This window comes from Tachysurus vachellii, chromosome 1 (assembly GCF_030014155.1).
Source record: "Tachysurus vachellii isolate PV-2020 chromosome 1, HZAU_Pvac_v1, whole genome shotgun sequence".
NCBI classification, from domain to species: Eukaryota; Metazoa; Chordata; class Actinopteri; order Siluriformes; family Bagridae; genus Tachysurus; species Tachysurus vachellii.
Window position 1 is genome coordinate 29,766,321 of NC_083460.1, and position 11,965 is coordinate 29,778,285.

General features: G+C 38.4%; 1 protein-coding gene across 2 annotated transcripts in view; it reads left to right on the forward strand.

The window, feature by feature from the left end:
* The window catches only part of fbn2b (fibrillin 2b), a 70,738-nt gene extending 58,894 nt beyond the window's left edge, over positions 1 to 11,844 (forward strand). For both annotated transcript variants that reach the window (XM_060882129.1, XM_060882137.1), the window contains 13 exons: positions 20 to 139; positions 722 to 844; positions 1,303 to 1,434; positions 1,914 to 2,039; positions 2,933 to 3,139; positions 5,273 to 5,398; positions 5,811 to 5,933; positions 6,046 to 6,162; positions 6,624 to 6,752; positions 7,419 to 7,538; positions 8,371 to 8,602; positions 8,857 to 9,007; positions 9,142 to 11,844. In XM_060882129.1, the coding sequence (XP_060738112.1) occupies positions 20 to 139; positions 722 to 844; positions 1,303 to 1,434; positions 1,914 to 2,039; positions 2,933 to 3,139; positions 5,273 to 5,398; positions 5,811 to 5,933; positions 6,046 to 6,162; positions 6,624 to 6,752; positions 7,419 to 7,538; positions 8,371 to 8,602; positions 8,857 to 9,007; positions 9,142 to 9,516 (2,081 nt within the window). In that variant the 3' untranslated portion in view covers positions 9,517 to 11,844. The remainder of the gene's footprint in view (positions 1 to 19; positions 140 to 721; positions 845 to 1,302; positions 1,435 to 1,913; positions 2,040 to 2,932; positions 3,140 to 5,272; positions 5,399 to 5,810; positions 5,934 to 6,045; positions 6,163 to 6,623; positions 6,753 to 7,418; positions 7,539 to 8,370; positions 8,603 to 8,856; positions 9,008 to 9,141) is intronic.
* Positions 11,845 to 11,965: the final 121 nt, after the last annotated feature.

Below are 11,965 nucleotides of genomic sequence, written 5' to 3' on the forward strand. Positions count from 1 at the left end.
TTCCTTCTTCACGCTTTAGATACAGACGAGTGTTCGATCGGGAACCCGTGTGGTAACGGCACCTGCACTAATGTGATAGGAGGCTTCGAGTGTTCCTGTCAGGATGGCTTTGAACCTGGGCCCATGATGACTTGTGAAGGTGTGTGTGCACTAAGAACAATACAATAGTGTCTGATAATAATAATAATAATAATCATCATCATCATCATCTATCACACATAAAGTTAACCACACTTAATAAATGAATGAGCGGTGTAATGTTCAGTAAAATATAATATAACACAATAATAAAAATGTAATAATACAATATAAAAATAAATATAGTAATGTAGGCAAGTGGCAAAAAACATTGATACATTTTAAGATTTACATGCAAAATCGCATGAAATATAAATATATTTTTGTGTTATAAATGAAAAAAGCTTGAGACTTTTGATATGTAGTTTTACAGCATAAGCTTGATAGGTGTTTCATGAACTCTATAGCAAAGGCAGGTTTAAGATCATACAGTTAGTATTCTTTTAATACAGAGCTAATTAAGACTTCTGAAGCAATGTATGTACAAGACATTATTTTGTAAACCAGTTATATACAATCACTCCCACATCCATGCAGAAATCATGTAATATTAAAAATAGTAATAATAAATTCTACAGTGTGGACATTCGGACTCGACGGAGGCTGCCTCACAGTCTCTTTATTTATTTTTGCTCTTTTTCAGATATTAATGAGTGTACCGTGAACCCGCTGCTGTGTGCCTTCCGCTGTGTGAACACGTTCGGTTCATACGAGTGCATGTGTCCTGCAGGCTACGTGCTGAGGGAGGATCAGAGGATGTGTCGAGGTGAGAAAATCCACAGTGTGTTAACAGACACCCTGGTCTCTAATTACCACTCTACAGGATGAACACACACTACTCACATGACTGTTTTCACTTATTGAGTTTTATAACTTAATTTTAAAACTTTGCTTGCAATGATGTGCAAACGTTTGCAACCAAATTATGTATGTTTATGTATGTGAAAGGGGTGTATAAGGGGTAACCTGCAACAAGCTAGTGTTTGTAGAACGTAGTAAATTTAAGGTATTTGGTGGGGTATATTAGGAAAAATAGAAGGTGAATATTACATAAGGAATAAAAGAGTCTAAGTACTGTAGGAACACTGCAGAGTGGTACAGATTACATTCTGAAGTGTTTTGTTATACAAGTTATTACAGAGTATTTTTTTACATTAAGAAACCAAACTCAACCTGAATTTGTGTGTAATGTTAATGTTAATCTCTTTTTCTTTTTCTCTCTAGACCAGGACGAGTGTTCAGAGGGGCTAGATGACTGTGAGAGCAGGGGCATGGTCTGTAAAAACCTCATTGGCACCTTCATGTGTATCTGTCCACCTGGAATGACCCGACGACCTGATGGGGAGGGCTGTATGGGTGAGTGTGTGTGTGTGTTTGTGTGTGTGTGTGTGTGTGTGTGTGTGTGGGCTTAAAGTTGTTTAAATGTGAAATGATAATAGGGCACCATCCCAGCAATAAGGAAATGTACATTTATTATCCTCTTTTTCTGATATGAACCTAGTTTGATTCTATCCAAACATTTTGAATTTAAGCGTTATCTCTGTTGTCCTGTGAACAGACACAGTGAATGCATTTGTACATTGAAAAAGAAGAGCACACTAACACTCCAGAGTTCTGTTTGAATATGTTTTTAGATGTGCAATAAATACTGTAAATAAGATTCAAGTGATATTAATAATATCTATTGTGTTGTATTGGTTCTCACACTAAGTTTCAGGTTTTTCCATCTCTTTTTCTCTACTTCGGTTTGTCTTCATGGTCTCTATGCTCTTGACCACCCACTCATCCTGACTCACTATATCCCTCGTCCCCTCCTCTGCATGTCTCCTTGGCAGACCTGAACGAGTGCAGAACCAAGCCTGGCATCTGCAAGAACGGCCGCTGCGTGAACACAGTGGGCAGCTACCGCTGCGAGTGCAGTGAAGGATTCGAGCCCAGCTCCACAGGCACCGAGTGCATTGGTAAGAACCTGCCATGAAGAGCACATACTCACGCAGGGCTGCACATATGTTTTCACTATAACATGCATTACAGACATAAACAAATCTGTCACTAGCAAGTCTGCATGGACGGTATATGATGATACTTAGATATGTGAATCAAAACTGCAGCCTACGTGACACCTCCACAAAACGTTATTTAACAAACACCCACCCAGAAAACCTGACTATAACATGTACAATAACAAGTCTGCAAAACTGCCTAGGAATTCTAATAACATGTCCATTCTGGTAGCTTTTTCTCTCATACAGAAGATTTATCTCATACACATCCTGTGAGTTCACACACAGTCGAGAGTGTAAAAATTCATAGCAGCTTAACAATACTTAAAAAAAAAACACTATACAAATCTAAGAAGCGATCTTCCTATGATATAGTAAGTCATTTGTACCTAACAAAGAAGTACTGAAAGCTAGGCTCAACTGAAAACAAACCGTAAAATAACTATAAACATCAGAACCATTTATAAAGGTTGTAGTGAGAAGCCACTGTTTCCTACTTGCTTCTTCATGCTTCTCTGTCTGTCATTGTTAAAATCAAATTCTTTGTAAAATTTAGAACTTTTGGAAAAAATGTCCACCCTCACTGATGGATGTGTGCCAGCATGGATATAGATCACAGAAAGACAATGCGATTTAGGTGTGATTATTTTTCCATGGCTGCTGCAGGTTATAGATCAATTATATGAGAAACACAGACCACAGCATCATATTAATTAATCACATCCATTTATATTGTCAATTACATCTAGTAATAAATGATGAATATTTCCTTCTCAAAACCACAGAAAGCTTTAACAATGAAATCACAAAGATGCAAAGCTATTCATCTGATTATCTGTTGTCTTTCCCAGATAACCGTCAGGGCTTCTGCTTCACTGAGGTTCTACAGACAATGTGCCAGCAATCCTCCACCAATCGCAACAGCGTCACCAAGTCCGAGTGTTGCTGTAATGGAGGCCGTGGCTGGGGACCACAGTGCGAGCTCTGCCCCCTGCCTGGCACTGTGCAGTACAAGAAGATGTGTCCACATGGGCCGGGCTACACCACCGACGGCAGGGGTGAGAGAAGGCAGATAGATTTAAAGGGATATATTGGAAGGACATGTTAACGATGATGTGGCATGTCTTAACAAACCAAAGGCAGCATGCAGCCATATACAATTTACCATAGTTATGGCATCAGGTGTCGCATCAGTACCACATAGATATCAAAATTTGATTATTTTTTTTTTATTACTAGTGCTTATCTATCTCGCTTATCCTAGGCAAGCTTATCTGTGAGAAGATATTATTATGTTTTGCTTATTCTGTTTTGCTTATTCTTCTTAGACAAAAATGTATTAATTGCTACTCCTTCTAGGGCTTTCGAGCCACATGCACCAAAATCTGATAGGTCATAGACCCTGGTCTGAAGATTGTTGCTATTATTTTTCCTGTACTTTACTTTTGGACAAAGTTTTAAATTGGGGTACTGACTTGCCTTTCGCTTTTTCTGCAGCCCCACCTAAAATATATGCAAAATCAAAAATCTTTCCACAACATTGACATATGACATATCAAAACACTCAGAACAATGAGTGGAACTTCCTCCTGGGTATTCGGATGATGTCATTTGCAGCCCTGACCCCAAAATAAAAAATTACCACAAAATGGACATGTGCTATATCAAAACACTCAGCACAATGAGTGGAATTGCGTCACGAGTATTCGGGTGACGTCACATGCTCGTATCCACTCGCCTCCAAATGTATTGCTATCCTAGCATATCTTTGGTTATTATAGTTGTATTATGGTAAATAATTCACATCAGTGCCTGTGACTGAATAAGCCAGAAAAAAAGGATCTAACATAAAAGTCACTCTGATTCATTCAATTCAATTCAATTCAAGTTTATTTGTATAGCGCTTTTTACAATGGACATTGTCAAAGCAGCTTTACAGAACATAAACATAGAGCAGAAGGTAAACATAAGGAGAAGTATAAAGAATTAATATAATAAAGGATATATATTCAAGATATATATAGTTCACAGTATGTATGTATGTATATGTATTTGTCCCCAATGAGCAAGTCTGAGGTGACTCAGGCAGCAGTGGCAAGGAAGAACTCCCTTAAATTGGTAAAGGAAGTAACCTTGAGAGGAACCAGACTCAAAGGGGGGCCCATCCTCATATGGGTGACACTAGAGGGTGTCATTACAAATATAGTCAAACAAATGCTGTATTGGTGTAAGGATCACATGGAGTTCAGATATCCTCTTAGTATCACAGAGTCCAACTGGAGCTGGTAGATATGTAGATGTCTCAGGATGCCTCATCTCAGTGGAGGTCCGAGATCTTCATCGCACGGAAGACGATCGGAGCTGGTACAATGTCTGGATGCCTCAGGATGGGTAGAAAGAGAGAAGCAGTGGAAAGGGATTAACATATCTGCTGTTCATAAAAATGTGCAAGTCTAATGTAATAGTGCACAAGATTATGGGATGTATTATGTGTATGCCTGACTAAAGAGATGAGTTTTTAATCTGCTTTTGAACTGGGAAAGTGTGTCTGAGCACCAAACACTATCAGGAAGACTATTCCAGAGTTTGGGAGCTAAATAAGAAAACTCTCTAACACCTTTAGTGGACTTGGATATTCTGGGAACTATCAGAAGTCCTGAGTTTTGTGATCTCAGAGAGCGTGAAGGATTGTAACGTGTTAGGAGACTAGTTAGATACGTGGGAGCTAAACCTTTAAGAGCCTTGTATGTAAGTAGCAGCAGTTTGTAATCAATTCTAAACTTAACAGGTAGCCAGTGTAGAGATGATAAAATTGGGGTTATATGGTCATACTTTCTTGTCCTAGTGAGAACTCTGGCAGCTGCATTTTGGACTAACTGTAGCCTATTTATTAAAGATGCAGGACAACCACCTAGTAATGCATTACAATAGTCCAGTCTAGAGGTCATGAAAGCATGAACTAGCTTCTCAGCATCAGAGACAGACAGGGTGCTCAGAACCAGAAAAGTTCATTGAATGGAGCTGCTATTATACTTTTTCAGTACATTGCTCGCTTACTTCTGAACCACAGTCTTCCATCTGGAGAGACAGTAAATTTGCTATGTAGAATACAGAAACATAAAATTGCTTTTTCAGTTTATTTTTCTGTCACCCGTTGGATTTAAACTGAATGTGACTCTTTGTTTCCACAGATATCAACGAGTGTAACGTTCTACCAAACCTGTGTAAGAATGGCGAGTGTGTTAACAAGTTGGGTTCCTTCCTCTGCCATTGCAATGTTGGCTACACCAATGACTTCAGCAGCACCTCCTGCATCGGTACGGCTTTCACATTTCACTCAGTCAAGTGCTAAGGTGATGTCAAAAAATAAATGCTTGAGTGTAAATGTTTTAGGATTGTTTTAGGAAAAGGATTATATTTAGGTGTCACAGATTTTTCTTTGTCAAAAGTAATATAATGTTTAACTAGTGTACATAGTTGTGTACAAAGAGACATCTAATATCAGATGAGTTCAATGAGCTAAAAATCTTAAGATAGAAGTTCAAGTTGTCATTTGGATTATCTAGTACTACGTTTGACTTCATTTCAAAATGGAAAAAAAGAAAGTATAGAAACATGGATGACTCCATGTTTGCCCTTTTTTCATCCTCCAAATAGTAAACTGTATAGTGGATGTTATATAATTAACAAGCTTGATGATCCTGATTGATTGGCTCCATTCTGTGTCAGATTTGGATGAGTGTTCTCAGTCTCCCAAGCCATGTAACTTCCTGTGTAAGAACACAGAGGGCAGTTACCTGTGCTCTTGCCCCCGAGGGTACATCCTGCAGCCAGATGGAAAGACCTGCAAAGGTAAGTTATCCCTTCTGCATCGCCTCATTGCATAAAATGATTTGTGATGTAGCATGTAGAGTTCAGGAGTACAAGTAATGTTTTATAAATAATCTGACATTTTAACACCCAGACCTGGACGAATGCTCCACTAAGCAACACAACTGCCAGTTCCTCTGTGTGAACACCATTGGAGGCTTCACCTGCAAGTGCCCCTCTGGATTTACTCAACACCAGACAGCATGTATTGGTAAGCCTACACTACGTACGGAGAAAATGCAGTGAAGAGGAAGTTATTTGGAATTCTGTCGTATGGGGGAATTAAAAAACATCCCTCTGTAAATTTGTTCAAATAATTTCATGTGAATTCTGGGTGGGATATATATCAACTTCAATATTTGGGATGTTCATAATAAAATTAATATATTCCATCCTTGTGAGTTTAATTGCTCAAGAAAGAGATGTCATTTTTACCTTTTATCTGTTATGCATTATGTAGTTCAGCTGCTCTGTCTGGAGGATTTAAATTATAGCCTTATTGAATGCACACACACACATGCACACACACACACACACACACACTAGAAAATAAGTAATTAGAGACAAACCAGATGTAATATTAGCTCCATCCTGTGTATTTATTAGAATATATGGAAAATTCAATATAAATGGAAAATTCCATGGTTCTGAATGTACTTTTCTACCCGGTAGATAATAACGAGTGTACCAACCAACCAAGCTTATGTGGATCGCGAGCATCCTGCCTCAACACCCCTGGCAGTTTCTCTTGCGAGTGTCAGAAGGGCTTCTCTCTGGACACCACTGGAGTGGAGTGTGAAGGTAAAGATAATACAGTAGGGCATTCAGTGTCAGTGGTTAGAGAATCAGCACCATAGGACACAGTGAGTGTCAGTGACCTTAACAGCTAGTAACTGATGCCAGATTAACGTTCACAATGTGATCTGCTGTGGAAATGTCAGCCTCTATATTATATAGCTGTTTACCAGGAGATATTTTCTAAAATGAAAAAGGATTGCACATAATAAAGTGCTTAACATGCTCAAGATATAATATTACACTACAGGAAGAAGGACAGAAGCAACCTTATGTTTACTCTTACTGAGAAATCCATCTTATGAATATGCAAATTAGATTCTCCCCAAAATAAATTCCCACATGCTTCTCCATTCAGTAAACTGATGTCTCGTGGGGCTTCATTTGCATAGTGGAACACGATAGGCTTGTGTTTTTTTATGATGCAGTAACATGTGAGGTGTTTAATACTATCTTAGATTTTCCAATAAGAGTTTCAGCATCCTGAGCCTGATTATAGCTAAAAATTCAGAAGCCCACTATATAATATGGTACAGAAACCTTCTGTAGAAATAAAACAAAAATACAATCTGTATGTATAGAGTAGTTTTACACAGAAAAATGCTTTATAACAGTGTCTGTTGTGACGTGCTACAATATAAAAATATTTATAAAAAGCTTGTTGCGTTACAGATGTGGACGAGTGCACAGGGAACCACAGATGCCAGCATGGATGTCAGAACATGATGGGCGGTTTCCGCTGTGGCTGTCCTCAAGGCTACGTTCAACACTACCAGTGGAACCAGTGTGTGGGTGAGTGTCCTACAACACAGCTAATCAAAAAACCTCTCAAATCAAACAACTAAAGAAATACAAAACAATAAGGCCAAGAAATGCAAAAACATTACAATTTTAAATTCCTCTTTTGTTGAAATTCATGCTAATAATTACCTGACTATCAGTTACCAGGTTATTTTTGGGACCATGTAAATACCATTAGTAAGATATATTATATCATTTAATGCTGTTATCAGATTTCAGGGAAATCAATAAAAACTTGGATTTCAAATCAATCAGATTGTATATTAAAATTTATATTATTAATCTCATTTCAAGGTAGAGAAGATATCAAGAATAACTTTTTAGTCTTGATTTTTTTTAAAGTATTTGAATAAGATTCTCAGATATTTGAATTATAAGCACATCTGTGGTATATTAGATACATTTACATTTAATACCTGTTGTTTTGTTTGTTTCTAAATTCATGGAAATAAAATTCAATTCAATTCTCAAAAGCAGGGATATAAGCTCTAAGAGAACTTTATGTTGGCAAAAAATTTTGTCACATCTCTCTGTATTGGATTTGTTCAGCAGTCATAGTGAAGAAGGTTTTTTTTGTTTGTAAAAAGAATTATGATTATTTACTGACTTGTGGCTTTATCATATTACTGTACATAACAGTCCATATTTTGTATGCAGGCTGAATATTTTTTAGAGCATGGAAAATGTATTTTAAAAAGTAAAGTACTATATTTATTGACTCAGGTAAGACTAATAAAGTACAACTTTTAACCTCTGAAGCATTACTCACTCTTCTCGCTCTCTTTGTGTTTCTTTGTCTCATTGTTTCTCTCTGGCTCTGTAGATGAGAACGAGTGTGTGGGCAATCAGGTGTGTGGCTCAGCCTCGTGCTATAATACTCTGGGCAGCTTCAAGTGCGTGTGTCCATCAGGCTTCGACTTCCAGCAGAACATGGGTGGGTGCCAGGATGTTAATGAGTGCAGCATGTCTAGCAACCCCTGCACTTACGGATGCTCGAACACAGACGGTGGTTACCTGTGTGGTTGCCCTGGGGGCTTCTACAGAGCAGGACAGGGGTAAGACCACTTTCTCATTTCAAATTAACATAAACATCAACTTTAACTAGATATAAGTAAAATTTTATATATATATATATATATATATATATATATATATATATATATATAAGTATATAGTATACACACACACAGGTTTGGAAGGTTTGTGAGGAAACAGGTTTCCTCACAATTTGGCAGCAAAACAGTAGTGTTGCCTGTAAAAAAAAAACCTGCTGTAGATTAGTGTTTGATGAGGTGTGGTGTGTGTGTAGACACTGTATCACAGGAGCAGGCTTCCAGGGTCATTTTGGTTCTGAGGAAGATGAGGACAGCGCTCTCTCACCCGAAGCCTGTTACGAGTGTAAGATTAACGGGGACAAAGGCAGCCGTCACAGACGCAGTGCTACAGACAATGAGCTCAAGGTCTGTTACAGATTAAGCCACTTGTATCTCTTATTGTCTATGGCATCTGATTCCAGTTGTGTTTTATTTGTCAGTTTGTTGATAAAGCGATGTCTGTGCTGTTTTTAACTCTCCATCTCGTTCCTGTGCTGCAGGAGTCTGTAAGCATGGCCAGCGTGGACACTCAGAACTCCATCCCTATGAATCTGTCTTTGGCCTCGCTCCAGAACAGAGAGCCGCTTCTGGAGCTACTTCCAGCCCTGGAGCCTCTGGAGCATCATGTTCGCTATGTCATCACTCACGGAAACCAGGCTGAGCACTTCAGGCTGATAGAGCGCCGTGACGGTAAGACGATCCTGCGCTTGGGCCGTAAGTCACCCCCGGCCGGCTCCTACCGCCTCGAGATCGCCTCGCTGCCCCTGTACGGCCCACGCCAACTCCGCCAGCTGGAGGACCAACATGACACTGACTACCTGCTGGGGGAGATTGGAGATGCGCTGCTCATCAAGCTGCACATTTACCTGCACTGAGCGCACTCCTGACCTTTGACCCCAGTCCCTACGCTATAGAGCTTTATATAATGCTGAAGAACTGTCTTCAATCACCACACACTTTCCCCCCTTATTCATTCTCCCCCTTACACCAAAGCATTACAGTCAAGCAAGACATGCATGAAGACAATCAGAAAGATCAATTATCCACAAAGGTATTTAAGCCATTAGTGACAGATGAAACTGTCAAAATGACCAAAAAAAGGACTTAAGATGATGCCCAAATCTCTTTTCTGTAATCCAAGACAATTCAGTATTCCTCTTAGATTTTAATGTAGCGACTATATCAGCCTGTAAATGCACATACAGTTAAGCCTTGTCTTATAATACTACGTAATGTATTGAACGTGTGGCCTGAACAACCACTGACCTTTCTGTAATCTCAGTGAACACTGGGGTCAAAGGATAATCCATTCAGTATTGAGTCATTCATAAAATATTGTACTGTTTTTTTTTTTTTTAAGTCACAAAGGACTGCAACAACAACCATGTTTCAGGTCAAAACTTAAGTCGATCATGTCAAGGTTGATCAAGGTAGCTCCTTTAAGTTTAAAGCTTTAATCCCACTATTTCATTCTGAACCAATCCAGCATCTACACACCTAGAGCCAGTGTTGGATCGGGCTTTGGAATTGAAATTTGTCTTAAGGTAAAGCTTGAGGTGTAACATTTGCCACACTTTAATGGAGTCACATACTGCTTTACCTCTGAAGCAAACGGTTTCTGGTACCAAGTCTGGACGTTTCAGGAGAAGGTTGAAATTGCTGCCATGTCATAATACCTCAAACCTACAGATCTTAAAGGTGCAGTTTGTAATTTGTGAAAAGTTGTTTAGCTTCAAAGGTACCTTCGAAAAGCTGTGATTTGCAATAGTGCCGCTTTTCTTCAGGCTTATGTTTACATTTTTCCAGCTAAGAAATAATCTCAGCCCCAAGCCCAAGCCATTTCCCTTAAAATGCAACTTACAAGGAAATCTTTGTTTCATCCGAGGGGGTCGGAAATCAGTTGTAGGCTTCTTAATTGTCATTGTAATTCAACCTCACAAGTTAAAAGGTCTCTAAAAATTACAAACTGTCCCTTTAAAAGAGGTCATTGTTATGCATTAGATCTGCTTTTCATTAAATCAGGGAGATGGACATACAACACGACTACACACAAGCTGTTGTCCCATTAAATCTTTAGTAGCTGATTTTTCTGAAACTCCAGACCACATCACCAACAATCAGGACTTTTATTAGCTGCCGTTCTTGTTTTCTCTCAAGGAATAAAAAGGTGCTAAATGACTCCACCAGTGATACAGAAATGCAGTCTCAATTTACAGATTGCAATCCTGATCTCTTGTTTTGTTTGTCTGGGTTTTTTTTTTTGTTTTTGTATTGTCTCAATGCTGAAAACCAATATTATCAATCTTGCTTTTTTGAAAATTAAATTGTATATTTTAAAAGTGAAATGTAGATTTTTTTTTAATTTTTTTTTTTTTTTTATGTCAAACTTTTTGAAGAGCATCAAGGCTGACAAAACAAACAGAACATGCAATAGACTTAAAAGTGCTGTTGACTTTGTTTCCGTAATTAATAATGGCGTCCTTGACTGCTGCCAGACACTGAGTGATACCGTCACTGTTTACATGGCGCCGTCCTCTATGTTACGCTCACTGAAATAACACCAGCCTGGTGTTAGTGTGAAGTGGGCTGGATAGAGGACTTGCACATTGAGTTATCATACTGTTTCTGGTGCAGCCTGACTGCAGTGTCTGGTGCTTTCTCTCTGGTGCTAAAAATCATCAAATCTTCAAACCTGAATATCAAAGTTACTGCACTGTTTAAAAAAAAAGCAAACAAAAAACAGCCTGAGCTATATTTATGCATAACCATTCGTCTAACATGGGAACTTTGTATACTTTTGTATCTTTTTTGTAATGTTTTTAATCATAATTTTATTTGCCACTACATGTAAAGGAACGAATGTGCGTGTGTGTACTGTATTTCAACATCGTTAGCAAACTTGAAATATTTCAGTAATCGTCATTCTCTTAGAACTGAACACATTTCATCTGTGGTGCTCGTGATGGTTTGGCAGCCCCTAACACTGTTTAACACACAAACACACACACACACACACCACACACACACACAAACACACACAGCAGTATTTTTGTGAACATACAGGAATGAGGCTGTATCTGAGCATCCACCACACTCTGGAAATAAAAGACATCTTGGAAACATTTGATCAGTTACATGCCATTTTTAAACAACCTGTAAAACACAACAAATGTTAATAAAGCAATATTGGTTATGTTTTTAAATGCTTTTGGTGTGTGTGTCAGTTTCTTTACCCTGAAAGACACATTTTGTTTAGAATATCTGGGAAAGTATAGAATTGAAATCATTAACAAACTTGGAAAAGAATATATGTGCACCAATAAC